This window comes from Anneissia japonica, unplaced genomic scaffold (genome assembly GCF_011630105.1).
Source record: "Anneissia japonica isolate Jap-2015-1 unplaced genomic scaffold, ASM1163010v1 scaffold632_len54913_cov156, whole genome shotgun sequence".
In the NCBI taxonomy this organism is placed as follows: Eukaryota; Metazoa; Echinodermata; class Crinoidea; order Comatulida; family Comatulidae; genus Anneissia; species Anneissia japonica.
The window spans coordinates 16,011-38,381 of record NW_022686663.1 but is presented as its reverse complement, the minus strand read 5'-3'; the positions used below and the strand labels follow the sequence as shown (position 1 = coordinate 38,381).

Genomic DNA, 22,371 nt, shown 5'->3' with positions numbered 1-22,371 from the left:
TATTTTCATACATACACATATATACATATATAGCTATATATATGTGTATCTGTATGTGTGTGTGTGTGTGTGTGTGTGTGTGTGTGTGTGTGTGTGTGTGTGTGAAACATGTATATTCTAGCGCGTATCATCCTCAGTCGGAGGGCGCGGTGGAAAGATTTTACCAAAGCCTTAAAAATATGTTGCGAACGTACTGTTTCAAAAGTGAGCGTGAGTGGGACGAGGGCGTACTATTGCTTCTTTTCGCGGTGAGAGAAAGTGTACAGGAATCGTTAAGTTTCAGCCCGTTTGAGTTGATTTATGGTCACTGGTCCGTGGTCCTATGAAAGCATTACAAGAAAGTTTGCTAGTTCCTAAAGAACATAGTAACCTTATGAGATTGTTGAGAGAATCAGTGAAGTGGACTATGTATTAGCCAATTAACACTGGAATGGAAGCGGTGCTTCCAAGTGTATGTGCGCACGCTCCTCTCACAAATCGAGACCTCCACTGCCGATCGGGATTTCAATCGACAGGTTTAATCTCAATGATTAAAGATAAAATAAATTTGCATACATATGATCTTTATATAAGAAACATTGAATTATGATTTTTTGAATTGAAATTTGTTTTTAAATACAGGAATAAGAATTCTTTTGAAGAGAAGATACTACAAACATTGATGATTTACAGTGATACATGGGATGTGCATGTTGAGAGAATCAGAGAGTTTTTAAGCGTTTAAAAACAGCTAATTTGACAGTTAATCTTGCAAAAAGTGAGCTTGCATGTGCATAAGTAGTGTTTTTGGGACACGTCGTTGGTGTGGTAAATTGAAAGCAGTACATGCTAAAACAGAACTTCCCAGCCCCAACGGATAAGAAGTTAATGAGATTCTTGGAAATGACAGATTACTATAGAAGATTTTGTAAGAATTTCTCTTCGTTAGTGGCACCCCTGAAAGTCTTCTGCGAAGAATGTGACATATCAGTGGTCAAAAGAGTGTAGGATGCGTTCAGTCATGTGACGATGATGTTGACTGGTGAGCTGGTGTTGATAGCCCAATATTTCTTTAAACCATTTTCTCTTATGATATATGCTAGTGACATCGGATCTGGTGCAGTACTTATGCAGATGGATGATGGTGAAATTGAAACACCAGTCTGCTTCTTCTCAAAGAAATTTGATAAACTGTTACTAAACGGTGGAAAAGTAAACCCTAGCATTGGTGCCTTACAGCACATTGAGATGTACTTGGGAGCAGCTTCTCACAAGATTAAGATATGGACAGACCACAATACGTTAACGTTTCTTGAGGAGATGAAAAACAAGTACATGCGGTTACTCAGATGGAGCTTGGCATCGCAGGAGTGGAATTTAGATATCTGCCGTATAAGTGGAAAAGATAATGTAGTGGCTGACGCTTTGTCAAGGATTTAGTTTAATACAGTTGTTAATCCGTTAAAAATATATAATCAGTTAAGAATATAAAAAGTAACATTGACGATGTTTGCTTTGAAAAGTTCTACAGATAAAAACATCATATTTTATATTATTGAGAGTGTTCTCCTCAATGAGATCGAGCCTTTAATGGGAGGGTGTGATGAGGCTGCACCTTATATTTTGAAAATGCGGAGTTCTGAATAAAGACAGATTGAAAAAAAAAACATCGTTGGAATCTACCCTACTTTAAAATCAAACTTTGTGCCACAACTTAACGAACGTAACAAAAGGTAATACATTCTTTGTATCCAATCGATATCGATATTGTATGTTATCGATCACGATGTTTTTCAATTGTTGGTTTAAAATTGATATGATACTTTATATATCCAAGTCTAATCATAGAGAAAGCTCTGATTTGCATTTTTAGTCGGAAGGCATTATATGAAATTATGCAATAAATTTAAAAAAAAATTCCCGAATGTAAAACAGCACATTTTTCTAGGGCTTTTGGAATCAATACCCCCAACGTCATGATATTATGAATGTACGGCTATGCATACATTTTGAAATACCAAGCATATAAAACAATATTAAATAGTTTGGGACTTTCATAGACTATCAAAGTCTCAACAACTGATATTTCATAACTTGTCCATTTACACTTACAACTTTCGAAGTCTTGTTAGATCACTGAAGGCACCTGTTGTTACACCATATATCTCGTTATTATACAAATCCCTTAAAAGCAAGCACAAGAGAAAAATTACCGATATATCAATGAGTGTATAGTAATTTGTTTTCCGGTAATTGCCAATATAACATGCAGAATACTACATTAGAAATGTATCGTTGTAGTAAAGCATTCCGCCTGCTAATTCCATGGTGCTGTGTTTTATTCGTAACACCAGGCTTTTGATAAGAAAACGCCTCCACTCTTAATCTACAATGTAAGAGGCCTATGTGTATAGCCTAATTAAATTTTGTAATATCGGTTGACTCATAGGATAGAGAAATATTGTATTTTCTTATAGGTACTTTAATCCTAAATAAAATATATATGAGGTTTCAAGTATAGTTCTTCATTGGGTCATTTTGTTCTTTCAGACTGATATTATGATTTGATATATTGTCTCAGGTTGCTTTTCGTTATCGACGTTTTGACATAAACAATGACATATCAGACAATGCATATCCATTGTCAAAAAGCTGATATTTAACTTGTGGATTGCCACTTACAACGATTGAAGGCCTTGACATTACAAAGCATTGTGGCGGAAAGATAATATTTTTGTGGTTTTTTTTTTTTCTTTTTTTTTTTTCTTTTTTCTTATGAATTGAACGGAAGATTAACAACTTATTTATTTATTTTTTAACATGGCCTTATATTAAAAAAAAACAAAAAAACAAAAAAACCCAGGAATCTAGGTGACTGTGTGAACAATGCCACCTGGTCAAAACAGCTAAAAACCTAATGTAATTATCGATAGTAAAGTCATTATTTTCCCCTCAAATAAGCTGAAATATGGAATTATATTCACTTCTACAGATGGAGACTTTTATGATCTACTTGTTGTAATGGTTTTTCAAGCAAGTAGGTTACGAATCCCAAACGTTATCTGACGTAATGTTACAACACAACACTATGCTCGTAGGGTTTAAAATAAACATAATTATAATATAGATGCTACATGCTCGTTAATGTGTGCTGCCAACTTTGTAAATGGTTCGCAATATCCTGATCCGAGTCCTTTAAGAATCACTTGATTGCAGTGACGGAGCTGATTTACGATCTCTGTTGCATTAGAAATGTTAGTTGTTGTAGACAAGAAAACGTTGGACATTATTTGACTATAGTTGATTCAAAAAGTTGAGAACAAAGTTATACATTCTTGGTATAAAATCGATTTGCATGAAACTGATAATCGGTATGATTTCCATAATCTGTAAATTACACTTGTCATGTGATCAATCATAATAATTATCAAATATATTATATTAGTTATCGATAACTGATGTCGTGTATCGTCAATAAAAAGTGAATTTTGGGAGTGGTTTGTAATCGATTGATATGTAAAAACATAACTTAATTAATGTTCAAGAATAGATTATTAGAGATTATTATAGGATTGTCACAACACTTCAAGACTTTTCAAACCATTGAAGACACCTTTGTTAAGATCTTTTAATTTGTTACTACGCAGATTCCTTTAAAAAATAAATGAGAATAAACAATACGATTATTAATATTTAAAAAAAAAACATAAACTATTTTAAAACACAAAAATAGAGTTTAGCGTACCGTGGCCGGACGTTTCACCGATAGACATTTGAGTGACAGACATTTGGCCGACAGACAATTGACCAAAATACCATTTCGCCGAATGCTAGTTTGCCGATAGTATGTTTCGCTGACAGCCAATTTGCCGATAGACAGTTCGCCGACATTTTTTTGTGAGCATGTTAATGGAAGGATGTGTCACAAGTGACATATTTAGACGTTTAATTTTTATTTGGTTATTTAATTTCACTGCTAACGAACAGAATCTCTATTAAATCAAGGTTGTTTGTAAGTTATATCTTTCTTTCGGTGTAATGCTCAGTCCGTATTAAAGGAAAAAATCTTTATCAAAATATTCGACATCTTACATTGTCTTTTATAATAAAAGACAATTTATGATTATGGCATGCTTTTGCAGTAAACTGTCGCTTTATTTTTGTTTTATTTCACATAATAAATGCTTATTACCTACAACCTTACAACTAGAGAGTTAATTGCCGAAAGTCAAAACAAAGCCCTCCCCCAACAGAAGAACGTTTTAGTAGTATTTATTTCACGTATATATATATATATTTTTCGTGCACCGTCCGTATTTTAATATGACTTATTCAATAGTTATTTTAATACAATACTGTGCCACTGCGTTACATAATTATTATTTTTAATGAACAATTATTTTGTTAATTGTATGTTCATGTATTTTTATGCACATTTCTTATATTATATTTTAATTTGTAATTTTCTGTATCTATTTGTATAGTAACTTAATCAATTTGCATTTTTATTAATTCAATTTGTATATATCTAACTTAGTTAATTCTTTATTTATTGAATTGTATATACTAATTTATTTATTTATTTGCCTAATTTGTACCGTACATTGAAATTGTAATTCAGTTAGTGCTGCTTTTTAAAAATTTTATATGTGAATGAATAAAAGATACCGGACAACATATTGTACTGTGCCCTCTCACTTGTATATTTTAACTTAATTGTATATTTGTAATACGTCAAATCTGGTGTATTTTTAACATTTTTAATATTATTACTTAAAAATATATTGTACATTTAAATGTTCACCTTAAATTTGCAATGAATTCACCTTAGTGTCTTGTCTTTTATTTTATTCATTTGTACCAATTAAAACAAATCTCCGAAATGATTTCAAAATTACTGAAAGAAGTACGTCCGTCCTACACGGCTAACGGAAGTGTAATGAATCCGCGGCGACTGCACGTGTTCTCATGTTAGCCTTAAGATGCGTCACTGCTGATTAGGTAGAATACTTGATCAACTCTTTTCTGGATAATTTTTGCTTGGGTGACACCATTATTTTTAAATGCTTGTATTTTCTTCTTTATTATCTCCATTACAATCTTATTTATCCATAGCTTAAAATTGCCATACACTTTTACTTTCTTAATTGGGATCACATTATCAGTAAAAAAAAATAATATTAGCATTAACGGTTTCTGTCAATTCATCCACATTATCAGAGTTATCTTTAAACATATTCCAGTCCGTCGTTTCAAACTCAAATTGAAGCTGTTCAATTGCTTCTTTAGACCACTGTTTTACTGTAAAGAATTTGGTTTTTGACGCAGAACCTTTGGACGGTACTTCGGTTGCAGATGCACAAGTTATGGTTTGATAAACCGAGGTTTGGTAACTGTCGTGACAGGACATCCTTTATGTTTGAGTAGCTAAGGTAAAGTGTAGCTTCATCCCGTTGTGCTGCGCTTAATGTGTTGGTAGAAGTAAATATTGCTTCTATACAAAGTACAGTGGTTGAAGTCTCCGCTAACGACGATAAAAGCGTCAGGATTCGCAATTTCTATCTCACTAATAATACTACTCAATCCTGCTCTAGCTTCATTTGCATGTCTCCTGTCTGGTGGTGTTTACACCGCTACCATAATTACATGCGAAAATCCCCTAGGAATAATAGTATAGACGTATACAACACCAAAATATAAACATGAGGCAGGCAAATAAACTTATTTTTATGTTATTTGGATGACAGTAGTTCAATAAGGTATACTTTAATGTCCCCTCCACTCTTCCCTGATGATGCAGTCCTATCGCCTCGAAATAACCGGAATCCATTAATCTCAAAATGTTGATCACTCTTATTCTCCAATAACCAGGTCACTGTGTAACACATGATACTGGCAGTTCTAAATTCATGAAAGTACATTCCATTAGCTCTTAGTTCGTCCATTTTATTGCACATCGAGTGTTTTTCATTATCATACTTGGTAAATAAGGTCTGAATTTCCTAGTATGAAGCCGTTTCTCAACATCACCGGCTTTACCCCGTTTTCGACGCAGGTATCTCTTGTGGTATTTGTATTTGCATACACGCACTTGGTCCTTGCTTTCAACTCATCCGCCATATAGCATTGCCTACCACCAGGCCTAACTTTGTACGTAGTCCAAAAATAATACGAGTATGAAAAATAAGAAAACTACCTATTATTCACCAACATGTCGGAATCATTCAGGACGATCAATACAGAAATAATTCACTAAATATCACTAATTTTTACCAGAGCACTTAAGGCAAGCCAAGTGTGCGCATTTTTCCGTATGAACAGCGATATTACGACTTCGGTGGTCAAGCATTTTACTAATATTTTCTTAAATCCTCTAAAAGATGTTTACAATGTATGAGTTCTAAATAATGATTTAACTGATACTGTATTTCCTGTTTACAAACCTTAGCCTTTGTACTTAAATTAAAATTACATTACATCTATAACAACTGCTATTAACGTTCATCCATTCATTAAAAAGGGGAAAATATTTTTAATTATGGCAAACCGATGACATTGTCATCATAATCGCTACGGTTATTAATATTTGTAATGTTATTGTTAGATTGAAGTAACTCATTATATTATCCATATGATCACCAACAAAAACTATATTCGGAATGAGAATGTCTAGGGTATTTGTTAACTAAACTCTAGTTTTGCAAGCGGGGAAGCTCATAACAGAATGAGGACGAACAAAAATTTAGTTCTGTAGATTAATCAATAGTTTTAGAAAACAGCATGCTTTTTAATATTTGTTGAATTTATCAACGATTGTTTGACGACAATTATTGTTGTCATTGATGAAATTCCACTTTCCACATAATGGCCGACATAGTAAACAATGTTAAATGCTTCACGACTTTCTTTGAGTGTTAGGAAACTGTCATTCAGAACTGATAACATCACTTACAACGATCGAAGACTTGTCAAACCATTTAAGGTACCTTGATTTAGATGTGTTATTGCGTTACCAGACAAATCCCTTCAAGACATAAGGAGAATAAGCAATTATGCAAATTATACTGCGTCTTGTGATTCTTTTGGATGCACTAGTGTTAAAATATATCTCGGTGGTTAAGACATTTTATTGCCAATAACCTTTGTTTTTTAATTTGTTTTAAATTTTTTTTTGTATGAATTTTTTTTGAATACATATATCTGAATAATAATGACAAAAGGTGAAAATAAATGGAAATACTAAAAAAACCATCATAATGTATAAACAAGTGGTCACTTTGATTATGATATGATAGTTTGGACTTTTTTTTCTTTGTACAGACAGTCTATAAGTATGTAATTATCGTAAAAAGTACATAAAACGGCAGGCTAATGTCATAGATATCATATGACATGCATTACAACGTTAATAAAGGATAATGTAATAATGTTGACTATACGCGACATTCTATAAGTATATTTAGACGTTCTAACAATTTGGAATACATTTTTCTTCATTGTGTTACATTTTTTATTTACAAAACGTCATTTGCAACAATTGAATACTTATGAAACCCTTAAAGACACCTTAATTTAGATCAGTTATTGGTTATCAAACAAATCCCATTTTTAAGCAAATTACACGAGGTGGTTTGATTTGGATACCCCACGGTGGAGCTGTATCTCTTTCTTTGAAATGCTTTGAGTGTTAGGTAATACCAGTTATGATTATTATTTTTTATTTTGTTATATTCATTACTATTGTCATTGTCATTTTATTAATCTGAACTCACATTTAATCTATATAATAGTATTCATAGATAATTACTCTTTCTCCCACGCTAATTCCACTAATTAGATGTTTCCACTCATTGATTTTTTTTTAATTGCATGCTGTAATTTAGGTCATTGAGCTTTACATTTATTAAAATACATTGTCATATCAGTAGTAAATTAAGGCAATTTTAATTTATTTATAATTGTGCTATTTTCATTATTACAAGTTTTTTTTATATATATATTTATTGTCCGCAAACGAATTATTTCAATTATATAAATTCGATATCAGTATAGAGTAGTTGTTATTTGTAGAGGTAACTTACAGCTCCTTCATCAAGGTCTGATTCAGGAATGTACCTGGTAGAATATCTTGAATTTCATTGTTCGAAAAGTTTCTGAAATATAATTTATGCATATAATATTATTATAAAATGCTATTGCTATTGTTACTATTGCTAGGCCTACTGCTGATGCATTCAACGGTTGTTGTTAACAAATTGTTATCGTCCATTCCCGTTGCTAGCACTTTGTCGTTGTTGTAAACTCTTGTCTTCGTATTGGTTGACTTTTGTGTTGTTATCAATGAGTGATTTTACTGTCACTGAAGACGATTACGTTTTTATCTACGATATTATTGCTGCTGTTTTCGACGACTACTCAGTTATTGCTATAAAAATGTCATACTAGTGAACGTTTGTTTGTTACAGACGATTGAAAGTGTTGTTATCACAAATGACTAAGATAGTTTCTATTGTTGTCGATGGGTTTTTTTTTTGTGACAATTTGATCACTAGTATTAATCGACGATTGTTGTAATTATAGATGACGGTTGTTATCGTCGCTGTCGTCGATTTTTCTTGTAGTTGTCAAAGAATACTGTCTAATAGTTTAACTCTTTGGATTAACATACGCTGTTAGGAGTAGTGGGAAATCCATTATGATATGCAGAACTTTTAATCCATCTTCGGACATTCGCTGAGATGATTCAGGCACACGAATATTGACCAGTTTTCTATTAAAGAAATGTAAAAGAAAATGTTACACCATCCAGGTCGTAACTACAGACCCTAGGCCTATACGCTGTCTCTTATACACATCTAGATTAATTGACTGTTTACAAACTGTCTCTTATACACATCTAGATGTGTATAAGAGACAGATATTAGTAGGTCTATGTGACTAAGCAGAGATTTTCCCTCGATAGTAGCAATTAAGACCGAAATTTGAAACTTTACTTGTAAGTATTTACGAATTTCAGCAAAATATGTGTTTGACGTATTTACCTTTTTCACATATAGTTAGGGCAATATTACTACAATTCACATTATTCAACGAGCCTGTTGGATATATTTCAGTGCAATCTTCATCGTTACTGTGACCGTTAGGTTTTACGATAGACAAGTCTAATATCAAAACAAAAATGCATTAACTTATTTATACAGCTATTTATTTAGAAACAGTATTGCCATTAATTTGAATTTGTTACAGAAATCAATATATAATAATTACTGTATTAACGTACACAGTTAATCTATAAAAAAACAAAAAACAATATATTATTCTTAACTGCATTTCTGTATGAAGAAGGATTTATTATAGATATACCAAAAAAGACGTTCTATTGGTCATCCCCATTCATTAATCATAATCACGTATATACAGCTGTATTGATTCGGACAGTCTATAGTAATTATACCCAGCTAACAATATTACGTTATAAGAATGTTATATTAATGAAATACCGACTATCGAAAAAAGTTTAAACTAAATTCTGTAGATATTGAGCATTGGCAATTCCGCGCTAAGGGGTGCAGTCAATGCAGAATGTGGGAGAGTCCCTCTTTCAGTTTATTGTTTAAAAAGTTCTTTGCGGTAATTTTTACCTTTACTTAAAGCCCCATTCCCGTCAAAATTTCACTAAAACATATTTTTTTTAAAGAAAAGATGCATGCATTACTTTAATTATTAAAAATCATGGAAAAATATTGGCATAAATGTTAGTTTATACACAACACAATATATATTTCGAGATCGTCGTAATTTATTATAACGAATTCTTATAACGTTCCTTTATATATTGCTCAGCTACAGTATATACAATTAAAACAGAAATACCTTTCTTAACCATGGAGGTATAAAAATATATTTATACCTCCATGACTTAACTACTGTTTGGCTTCTTGGAGGTCACTCATGCAATACTATTTGTCTTGCTGGCGAATCATGGGAATTCCCGATGGACCCGAGTAGAGGCCTAGGGCGATATTTTCATTTACTATGAACCATTGTAACCCCGTTAGATTCAATTGGGGGCAACTAATTTTGATAAGAATTATACCAGCCGATATTACATGAGAACCCCGGTATTGGAATGGGAAGATGTTGGGGATGGTTGGGTGGCAAAGTAAAAATATGTCCAATGCTAGCAAGTGCTAAAACATCAATGGTGACGAAATTATACGTTAACCTAGACTGAGGTATACTCTTGTAATTAGATCTCGTATTCTCTATAATGATTGGGTACACTTAGCATTAGCAAAAACGTTGACTCCTGTACTTAATTTATTAGCCCGGTACCGTACTTGAATTAAACAGGTTCTTGTTTGACCACTGCATAGGGCAATGACTTTCGGGTCGCCTATAGGATTTCTTAGTACAGTACATTCCTGTAGCGATAAAGTATTGCGGTGATCCTGCCCATCGATCATTAGTTTATTTATTAAGATTTAGTACCTAACATCAATTCCTGTTCCTAAAGTATACTGAGGTTATTGTTGTGTATAAACTATAATTTAACTACTCAAATTTGCTTTTTACGCAAAAGAATAAAAAAAAAGAGAAATACAGACTATATCTCATAGAATATTACCATTTTCTCGACGGATTCGTCGTTACTAGGCAAATTTAGAGGTTGTAGATCGCATCCGCTGGAATACTCTCGCATTTATGTATACTTTATACAGTCAAAAAGTGCGCCCTCTCTAATGGGATTAGTTTTTGTACTTCGCATCTAGCACAATTCGGTTGTTCGAGAAGGCCTGAGTATGTTTGTTTAAGTGTTAAAATCTCAGTCAGAATTAGTTTTTTAACAAATTCGATATAATTCCTATGAAATATTATATTTCACAAGTATCAATACCAGCAACGGACAATATCATGTCGGCCAATTTTTTATGTGATAACATAACCTAAATCGAGGTAAGGCTAGGCCTAGCCTAGCAGTGTTGGATAGGCTAATGTTTTCGGCGCCTACTATATTTCTTCGCAGACCTGTCGCAAAATCAAACATGAAAAATTCATCCGCATTTATTTTTTTGTGTGGAACACAAAACATTAAATTTCAGTCTTAATTTGCGTTTTTTTATGCTTAGGAATGTTTAAATTCAGTTAAACTAGCAATTCCGTATTATATTTATAAATCTTTATAACATTATACAAAAATTAGATTTTAATTAGAATGCAGACAATTGTAGCTTTATTTCTAAATGTTATCATTTTCAGCTTAGAAAAACAAATTAAAATGGTAAATGTTGGGCTTATTATATCAAACACATTTTATGTTCTACTGGATTTGGGGATTTGGTACGCACAGAATGCTACTAATCATGACGAATTTATTTCCGAATTTACTTTACGTTTAACCGACATTGAACGTCATCGACTCCAAGAAAAAATTGCTTCACATCCAAAGCTTTAATACTAGGCCTATATTACATTTAAAAACAACTATAATGTTGATACCTATTTATTAGATCTTGAAAACTTCAAATATAGACGGATTCTGACTAAACTTCGTCTAGGTATCTTCGAACTTGAAATTGAAACTGGTAGATGGATCAAATGAGATCGAAATAATTAAAGAATGAAAATTTTACTCCTAAAATTTAGATGAAGATGAATGCCATTTTACCTTGATTTGCCCATTTTATTCATATATTAGAAACACTTTCATACCTACATAATTTAGTACAAGTCGAAATTCAAATTCAGTCGTTTAATATCCACCAGTGCTCCCAATATTATCAATGATTTATCTAAATTTTTATAGTTATCATTTAAACTTAGAAACGATCATATCGCTCTTTAAATTCATGTCAACATATATTTATATGGGCCAGAGGCCATTGTGTAAAAAAACCCAAATAAATGTCCTTTGTCCCTGTGCCAAGGAACGAACAATATTAATGTTACAGTTTTGTGTTAACAACTTTAGTTTGTAGAATCATAAAAATACGCAGTTAGAACTTAATTTCATACCTACATAACTTTTAAACGTTCCTGCAACCTTGTGTGAACGTTATTATTATTATTATTATTATTATTATTATTATTATTATTATTATTATTATTATTATTATTATTATTATTATTATGACATGCCGAACTGCAACGTTCGGTAAGTTATAAGATTTTCTGTACTATACAATGCGTTGTTTATTGCTTTCTTACTTGTTCAGCTACAGGTTAATAATTATTATTCTTGATATTTTTACCATGTAAGGATATTATGTTTTTTTATTAGTAATTTCAGTAGATGTATTTAAATTCGCATCATGTTTTTAATTGACTGTTTACAAATGAAGAATTCTGCAAAAGGGATAACCATTTTTTTCCAACAATGATTTAAACTCAAGTCGTATACGTGGTTTACAGATGCTGTAACTATCTAGACCAAGTTAAAGGTTCACTGGATCAAAGATGATTGAACATTATACAAACATTTTATTTTTTATTTTTAACCATATTTAATGAGGGTGATCCATCCAGCAGAGGCTAATCATTAGGGAACCTCAACATGTAACAAAGCAAATTACGGAAAACATCTCAACTTTCAATTTAAATTAGAATTATAATACCACAGACATTACAACTTAAAATTACAATAACTAAAAATACAATATGCAGATTATTGCAGCAGTCATAAGAATTAAGTAAAAAAATTAAATATAATCAGGTATTAATAATTAAAAACAATGAAAAGGAGATAATGACATAAAAGATAATAAAAACAAGTTTAATCTAAGAAGTAACAAAATAATAAATATTGTGAAAAAAGCAAAAGTAACAGTATAAATGTAACAGGCAAAAACAAAAAAACGAAGACTAAGCAAAATATTAGCCTTTCAAGAACTCCAAGGGTCGGATTTTGAAAGAAAAATATAAGGTGAATTGTGAATAGATAAAGGAAGCGCGTTATAGAGATGTGGGGCTTTGTAACTGAAGGATAGTTTAAAGATTTCAAGTGTAGGTTTGGGAACAAGAAGATTTCCATTAGTTATTTGGTGTGTGGTCATTCTGTTATGAGCTTTGATTTTGGTCAAGCGGTGGCATAGTTTGTGGGGAGCGAGAGTTAGCTGAGTTGTTGGGAAGGCAACCTAATTTGTAGTCAAGTCTTTTATGTAAAGGAAGGGTACGGGCAAGTTTAAAAATGGTCTGCAGGAAGGTGGATGATAAATAGAAGTTTAAGGACTATACGTAAAACTCTGTATAGTGTGAGCCCCAGACAGAGCAGCAATAATCAAAGCGGGTGAGAAATAAAGCATTATAAAGAACAATGAGAGTAGATTGGTTAACAATGTTAGAGGTGCGTGCAAGAAGAAATACAATATAGTTAAGTTTTTTTACAAAGAGTAGAAGTGTGTGAATTCCATGTTAGGGTGTTGTCAATGGTAACTCCAAGATGTTTATGAGAGGTAACAAAGACAATAGGATGGTTATCGAAGGTAAGTTTAAGGGTGTTAGAAATTGTTTTGAGCTTTTCTACAAGACCAATTAGCATTGATTTAGTTTAAGCCATAGAGAAAGGCGGTTAAGGGGTAGGTTAAGTTTTTGCTCGAGTAGTGGTAATGTGGTGTTACTGTAATAGATGATGGTATCATCAGCATACATTTCAGTGTGTATAATAAAATATAATAAAATCAATGTTAGTAATAAAAGATGGAAGATCATTAATATATAAAGAAAACAATAGTGGTCCTAAAGTAGAACCTTGAGGAACTCCAGCTAGTACGGTGTAGGTGTCAGATAAAACGTGAACATAAAGGACTTGTTGAGTGCGAGAGGTTAAGTAAGATTTGAACCAAGAAGTGGTTAAGGCTGAGAAACCGTAAAAGGAAAGTTAAGACAGCGGAATTGCATGATTAACGGTGTCAAAAGCTTTCCTAAGATCTATAAAGATCGAGCCAGTCAATTTTCTTTGTTTATTTGTTAAAAGCAAGTTGTCATAAAAGTTAGTAAGTGTGGTTAGTGTATACATGTAGAATGTTTAGGTCGAAGGCCAAAATGAGAGAAGCAGATGAGCTTATTATAATTGAGGTGAGTGTAGAGCTGTAAAGATACAGTTTTTTCAATGATTTTATAAGATGTAGGGAGAATAGAGATAGGACGGTAATTATTAATAAGCTTTTATTTTTTTCCCCGATTTATAGACATGTGTGACCTTAGAGTGCTTCCAGATGAATGGAAAGATGCCAGAATTGAGGGATAGATTGAAGATAAAGGTAAGGTGGGGTGATATTAGGGGAGCAGCAAGTTTCAGGAGTCTGCTATTAGTGTTATCTAAACCAGAAGACTTATGGGGATTTAAAGTAATAAGCTCTTGGAAAACCAAATCATTACTAATATTTTCAAAAGAAAAATTATGGGCGCAAGGAGTAAGATATGACAATGGATCAACGTAAGAGTGCAAAGATAAGTTAGCCTGCATTAACAAAGCACGTGTTAAAGAAGTTAGCAATAGTTTTAGGATCCGAAATGTCAGTTACATTAATAGAGAAGGAAGGTGATAAAATATTAGAATATTTAGTAAGAACAAGATCATTAAGACCTTTCCGGATCTGTTTAGTATTTACCTTTGTTGTTAGTAACATGGGACTTATAGTAATCAGTTTTAGCATTTCTACAAATAGTTGTTTGTATAATTTACGATAGTTCGCAAAGTCCTTAGCGTCCTTAGTTTTTTTCTTTCTTTTTTTTTGTTAGCTTTTTTCTTTAATTTGTCTCTCTGATGAAAACGAAAAAAAAAAAAACATCATGTCTCCAATAACTATATAGGTAAGTTGTATTCAAATCTTCTGGTTACATACGTGCGTTCTTATCACAAATACCGTTGAAGATATTAGTCCAAATGGTAAAAGCTTCTTCTGTGGTGTTTGAATTATAACGTTCAGATTAATCCTGGTGTTCTATATCCTAAAAAACGTTATATTGTTAAAATACTTGAAGGATCTGAAGGTCTTCAGGATATTTATAAGATATTTCGTAGATACATGAACACTTTTTGGCACAGGAATTTGTAGAAAAGGTGGGGTGTAACGATGACGCAACACTACGTGTGGGGACAAAGGGGAAGGGGAACCGTAATTGGGTCAGGAGAACCGTAACTGGACTAGGAGACGTGAGGGAACCCTCAATATTATCGGTCTTTCACAATGTACGGATTGAAGGCGATAATTCAATCGATTTCAAAATCTCATAATTCGAAATATTACATAGGCCTAAAGTAGTGTCGGCGATGCATTTGGCCCTTTCGTAAACACACAATGCCAACCCTGAGCCACCGTACCCAAATTCATCAGTTTCTACGCGTGCACTAACAATTTGCGTCGTAAGCGAATGAACTTGTGAAAACAAACTCAATTGATTTCTGTATTTCCTCCATAGGCAGCAAGTGTACAGATCACACACTAAATTTTGAATCTCAATGAGTGTAGTACATTTATTTTCTTTTACTATGACAAGGCAAATCCCAAATAATACATTTTTAAAATCTTAAAACACAATTTAGCACAAATGTAAACTAAATCAAAAGTCCTGAGTATTTGCCATGAGAATATGGAAAATGGCAGCGCTGTTCCATTTTACGATTTAGTGCAATGTTATAACAGTACATAGGGCCAGCCTAAGCATCTTACTTGAAGTGTAACAGGGCCTATGTTATGACCACAAAAATTGCTATGCTAGCCTACGTTTTTAATTTTATTACCACTGGGCGGGACTCTAGCAGTCAAAAAATCAAATACCGTATTACACTGTCTAGCTAGGCCCTGAGGTCGTGCGTAGTCGTAATCTTTTGAAGTTTTTTGTTTTTCTTTTAAACTTTGTGTTTCCTGTTGTAAAATATCACGACAATAATATTCGCATATTTTGTAGAACTCTCTAAACGGTGGTTCGGATTTGGCACGGCGGATTTACCAAAGTGTCAAATGTATGGCCGATAATTTTCAATTGTGTCAATGAAATGACAATTTTTAAAAGAAGAGTTTCTTACTAACCTTATAACAGTCACTCTTCTAAATTCTAAAACTACTGCCTCGTTCAACATACTAAAGTAAAATGTGAACTTATTCAATCATAACCCGGGCCCTTCATCAAGCATGTCTTAATGTACAGATAGTATCTAAGGACTGTTAAGAAAGTTTACAAATAATAATAATAATAATAATAACAATAATAATAATAATAATAATAATAGTAATAATAATAATAATAATAATAATAATAATATTAATAATAATAATAATAATAATAATAATAATAATAATAATAATAATAATAATAATAATAATAATAATAATAATAATAATAATAATAATGTACACAATGACTGGAATGTGAATTGAAGGCTACACCGATTTTGGGCACGTGATCTTACGAACACGTGACGGATCGTAGATCTTTGGCAGTTTGTGTCGGCCCACGTCTCGGTTTAGCGTTGGTTTGTTCACACGGATATGAATTGCCTCTTTGACACCTCTTTCAAAGTGTCTTGGTTCCCTGTCAAGAAAGTTGACCTGTGCCAGGTCCACATGATGTCCAGGTGATTCAATGTGTATATGTTGAAAGATTTCCGATGAAGTTGAACTCGGTCTACAATGTTCCAAGAAACGTGTTTTCAGAGTTCTTTCTGATTCCCCAATGTAAGAATCCTTACATTTGCCGGAAGTAGTTTTGCCTTGGCATGGGATGTGGTAGATGGCGCCTGTGATGTCTTTCTTTTGGCTCTTGTCCTTTGGTGATACTAACAACTGTTATAAGGTGCATGTGGGTTTAAAGCACGTTGTGATGCCAAATGTTTCGAAGGCTCCCTTTATATATATGGGATAACGGCCAATCCTTTATTAGTTGTCTTATGCCTTTGGCAGTCATTCTTGTCCTTATGTCTCCTAGTTGATCGATTGATAGGCCAGTTTGGATAACCAAATCTATTCAGAGCTTGATCGATGTGTAAGCATTCATGAATTTTGCCTTCCTCCTTCGTGACGAGTGAGTTGGCTCTATGGTAAAGTGTATTGATGACCCCTAATTTATGTTGAAGAGGGTGGTTAGAGTAAATATTAAGGTATTGGTCAGTGTGTGTCGGATTCCTGTAGATTTTGATATTAATGCTACCATCATTCTGTATTACTGTAAGCGTGTCAAGAAAAGCCAGCGAACGGTTGACCTCGCCCTCTGTTGTGAATTTAATATCCGGGTCCAATGAATTCAGATGATCAGTAAATTCTTGAGCGTGAGCTTTCTTCAGTTTTGTGTGTGTGTCATCAACATATCTGTACCACCAAATTGGGGGATGAAGGGCAGTCAGTTGTTCCATATCTTCCATGTAAAGATTGCATACGACGGGGGATACCGGTGAGCCCATAGCCGCTCCACGGATTTGCTGGTAAAACGTGTATGTGCACCTCAGGCATACCTCCAAGAGCTTAATAATCTGTTGTGGTGTAACGGTGGTCCTATTACTAAGAGTAGGATCGTTTTGGAGTCGGGTGTGAATGATTTCCAACGATTTATCCACTGGAACTGACGTAAAGAGTGCTGTAACTTCATACGATCTTAACTCTTCATCCTCTTCAACTCTCTTGTTTTTTATTAGTTTTGAGAATTCTAAAGAATTGACCACATGATGAATTGAATTTCCAACTAAAGGTGAGAGAATTTCAGCCAAAAACTTTGCTGAACTGTAAGTGATCGAGTCAATACTACTGACGATCGGTCTTAATGGGATGTTTACTTTATGAATCTTGGGCAGACCATAAAATTTAGGAGGCATTTCAGTGGTGGGGTATAATTTCCGACACAAACTGCCAAAGATCTACGATCCGATTTTGGAGTCACGTGTTCGTAAGATCACGTGCCCAAAATCGGTGTAGCCTTCAAGTCACATTCCAGTCATTGTGCTGAGGAAGACCATGGCATACGGTCGAAAATTTCACGGTAAGGAAATTTGTTTGAGTTGTGATCAAAAGTTTAACCTTTTCGTACATTCAAATACCAACACAGATGAGCTATTATAATAATAATAATAATAATAATAATAATAATAATAATAATAATAATAATAAATAATTTTTGCTTATATAGCGCATTATGCTAAAGCCTCAGTGCGCTTAACAATAAAACTGAAAATGCATGAAGAAAAAGTTTAAGAAAAGTACAGGTTAAATATATTATACTGTCTAGTAATGTCATCTTTGCTGTAAGTGTAAATCTTGTACTTTATAAAAAGCTAAAAATAAGACTTAGGGACAGCTATGTTCATCTTTTGCACTCTATAAACCACAATAACTCGGACTCATAGACAAGCATAAGATAATCATGATCTAAGATGTCTTGGCTCATTTCTGGCAATTCGGTGAACGTGGAGAGGATAACTTAGTTTCTCAGTGGATTTATCTTCCTTGAGGGTTGAAAAAATGCAGGGGTGTCCCTCGTGGAAGTGTGGGACTAACCTGTAAGAGCCCTGAATCCAAAATGGCCGCCTTCCGCCATTTTAAGTATTTTTAAGTGTATTGGCCTACATGGCCGCTTTAGCCAATGGGTGTGAAGGTTTAGTACGTCCAGGAATTTACATCTGTTGTTGGATTCAATACAACCTTTATTCGAGTTTCGACCTAGTTTAGATATTCAAATTGAAGGGAGCTGCTAAGTGAGTGTGTGAAATTCCGGAGTTTAAGAACACGCAAAGTCAAAGTGACACATTGTAAAAAAAGAGATTGTTTGACCATTGATAGCCAACGTTTGTAACCTCTTGCACTTTGTATAGTTTTTAAAAGTCAGTAGCATTCTTGGATTTGAAGGTCAAACCTAAATTAATAGGACATCAAACACGAATCCTTGTATATTAACAACAGTACACTAGACTTTTATAATAATGAACTAAAAGCTTCATTTTTTATTAATCAAATGTTGACCTTTTACCTCACAGATGTCATTAGGAATATTTCTAGATTTAAACGTCAACACTAACACAATAGAAAATCAGATATGACTTCCTAGATATTAAAAATACAGTATTTTAAAATTTTTAACCAATGGGACTAAAAACTTCATTTTTACTCTATAAATGGATGTTATAATAATAATAATATTGATAATAATAAGGATATAACTTACTTTTATACCTTTCCGTCAACCTATCATCATAATGGGTCCAAGCTGGTTGCCACATTAGTAAGTCTGCATTCAACTTCGTTTGTATCCAAGATGTTTCCTTCACACTGGAAATGGTCGCAATATGTCCGCCAAGTGTTTGGCAAGTACTGTTTGCTGATAGATAGTCAGTATGTGTGTCTTGAGCCAAGTAATAGCAGCTCATAAAATCAGCGTTAAATTCCCATTCCATCGGACACTCTGTTAATTTTACAAGTTTGACCTGAGATTTTTCGAAGTTGAAAGTTGCTATGGTGTCTAAAAATGTGTTAACGTGAATTTCAAAAGTGTGCCTGACATATTGGAACGTGTTTCCGTTGAATTTTGCCCTTTCATAAACCCGCCGTGCCAACCCTGAGCCGCCATGCCTGAAACTAATTATAATAAAAGTAGGCCCTGAATAATGTTTAATTTTAAACCACACTAAATCGTAAAATTCAGAACAGTGCTGTCATTTTTTCGATTTTCTCATGAAACTAGTGCGAAGTTTTATAATTTTTATTTAGTTTGGTAAATTGTGGTTTTATAGAAATAATATTTGGGATTTGTCTGCCATAGTAAAGAAAATTATAATAATTTCACTACAATTATTCAGACTCAAAATTGAGTTTATGTGTGGAGGCAATACTCGTCATAGTTTAAAGAATTATTTTCAAAAACTCGGTCGCGTTTACGACGCAAAATTATAGCGCATGCGTAGAAACTACATAATTTTGGGAACTCGGTTCAGGGTTGGCACATTGTTTACAAAAGTTGTAATATGCGTTGTTATGACACTTATGGACAATTGTAGGTTTCTTATCTGGCACCCACAAACAAAATGTCTAGTAATTGTGGCCTAGGTTAGCCTAAATATAATACTTGGCTGCAGGCGTGTTGTTTCTTGTATTACTGTTTAGAATATTTTTGAAAACATAAGTGTACATAGGTCTAGGCAACTAGAAGCGGGATAGCCTTAAAGACATCCAGGTAGATTTATTATTATTCTTAATCTTGCAATATATAGTATAAATGTGGGTACAAGTTGTGGGTGCGAGTTGACATGGGTACGAGTTACCCCCCGTCGCCTGACGAACGACTAGGTCGTCGGACCAAATCGAAAATATTGTGGTCTAAAAGAACATTTAGGACCAAATTAAGCTATAAGAACTCTCCCCATTAAACCCTAAAGGCATGCTTATACTTGCAACGATAACGATAACGATAAAAAGCTAAAAAAACAATTGTTCATACAGAAAATAAAAGAAATAAGGAAAATTATTACAATAGGACGATTCGATAACGACTTGATCGTGTATAAAATAATTTAACGAATCAATTCAAATGACGTCATAATCATGGAAAAACGGTAAAACAATAATAATATGTCGTAGTAGTCAAAACGATAGTTTTTTCCATAATTATGACGTTATTTGAATTGATTTGTCAAAATATTTTGTTATCGTATACACGATAAGTCATTATCGAATCGTTCTAGGGTAAAAACTTCGGTTATTTCTTTTATTTTCTATATGAACAATTGCTTTTATCTTTTTATCGTTATCGTTATCGTTGCAAGTATAAACAGGCCTTTTATAGGGATTTTTTTTTTATTCCAGGCCGTCGACCGAGGCTTCGTCGACGCCTTGGTTCGGACCTCTTCGTCGGACACGTTGGACCCCTTGTCGGCAAATTTCCGGCGCAACCACTGATGCAAACTCGTACCCATGCCAACTCGTACCTACTTTGGCGAATCCATACCCGAATTTAGGTGAACTCGTACCCACCATTGGAGATCACGTACCCATGACTTTTGGCGAACTGGTAGCCAAATGTTTTCACATTTATTTATTTAATATAGTCCAAGATGCATAGGTCTGTTGCGTATGTTTTTCCCCCCTAAATTATGTCTTGATATATTTAATGATATTATTGGACACTGTAGTTATTTGTTTTTGTCTAGCTTGTCACGTACACTATGCTTCAATTATGATGTAATATCACGAACTCGTACCCAACTGTTTCCACGATTTAACTTTCTTAGTGCAATTAAATGGAATATAATAAAATAAAATATAGTTTTAATATAATTTATAATATACATACATGATAATGGCCGTTTAGGGATTCTTTTTACGTTTAATAAAGCAAAAAAAAAAAAAAAAATTAAAAAAATCGAGGCCTAATAATTATCACCATGACTAGTACTGGTTGCCTGGAAACTAACTACAAAACAATTCGGAAACAAATGAAATGATGGCATTTTCAAGCAGTATATTTTAAACAAAATTTTGACGAAAATATCCTAAACCCAAATATAGTTATTTAGTAACTGTTCCAACCAACCTTCACACTTTGAGAAACATACATCACCTAAACAAATAAAACAAAAACACCAACAATAATGTACCTTGCATTACAAAAGACTATGGAAATATATAAAATCATTTTTAATATCGTAAAGGCTTTATCAATAAGGTTCCACATATCATTAGTATTCTTTCTACTTAATTATGTTCAAAAAAGGTCAATGAAACATTTGTTGGAGTCTAGGGGAATATATTTCATATACTGTACAGTTTTTAAATTATATTGAGAATATTATAATAGTGTAGACTACCACGAGTAATAAAGTGATAGCATGACTTGAGAAGTAATTGAACGATTACGATTAAGTATTTTAAACATTACTGTAAACACTCACAATAATAAAGATTTCTAATCTTAAACAATGTGACACATACCCTGACATCTTTACAATGGTCACTGGTCACTGAGGAGGAAGATAAAATCATGGCCTTGGAAAAATATGGTCACCCTTTCAGTATGTGTGTGTGGGTGTGTACAGGCGGGGGTGTGTGTGTAGGTGTGAGGGTGGGTGTGTGTTGGAGTAGGTGTGAGGGTGGGTGTGTGTGTGAGTACAAACGTGTGCAAAATTTGCTGTCGCCGATGCACGCATCCCCACCCACCTGTAGGAATCCAACTGCTATATTTGTTAATAGAGGTTCTATTCTGCCCTCCTCTGAGAAAAGGCATTAAGTAACAAAAATGAGAGTTTTGAGTAAATGAGCAGAATACGTTTGGGTTTTCACAAGAAAAGTACTAATGATTTAAAAAATTTTAAACTATGGTTTGTTTAAATAATATATTACTAAAATTTTGCCACATACTTTTCATTAATTTTTTTTTTCTTAAGGGGCGAAAATGGAGATAATGCCTTTTATTTTG

At 33.3% G+C, this 22,371-nt stretch overlaps 2 protein-coding genes across 2 annotated transcripts in view; both read right to left on the bottom strand.

Annotated features, from left to right (window-relative positions):
• The window catches only part of LOC117117208 (slit homolog 3 protein-like), a gene marked incomplete at its 3' end in the record, with an annotated part of 31,599 nt that extends 15,539 nt beyond the window's left edge, over positions 1 to 16,060 (bottom strand). Inside the window, exons 1-5 of the mRNA XM_033261440.1 lie at positions 16,011 to 16,060; positions 8,648 to 8,749; positions 8,061 to 8,132; positions 6,932 to 7,003; positions 2,092 to 2,163 (exon numbers count right to left, since the gene is read on the bottom strand). Coding sequence (XP_033117331.1) covers positions 2,092 to 2,163; positions 6,932 to 7,003; positions 8,061 to 8,132; positions 8,648 to 8,749; positions 16,011 to 16,060 — 368 coding nt within the window. The remainder of the gene's footprint in view (positions 1 to 2,091; positions 2,164 to 6,931; positions 7,004 to 8,060; positions 8,133 to 8,647; positions 8,750 to 16,010) is intronic.
• A 301-nt stretch (positions 16,061 to 16,361) lies between these two features.
• LOC117117198 lies at positions 16,362 to 17,785 on the bottom strand. The gene is made up of 2 exons (XM_033261428.1): positions 17,144 to 17,785; positions 16,362 to 16,763 (listed from the first exon to the last, which is right to left on the bottom strand). The coding sequence occupies exons 1-2, from the start codon at positions 17,783 to 17,785 to the stop codon at positions 16,362 to 16,364; spliced, it is 1,044 nt and encodes a 347-aa protein (XP_033117319.1).
• Between the last annotated feature and the right edge of the window lie 4,586 nt (positions 17,786 to 22,371).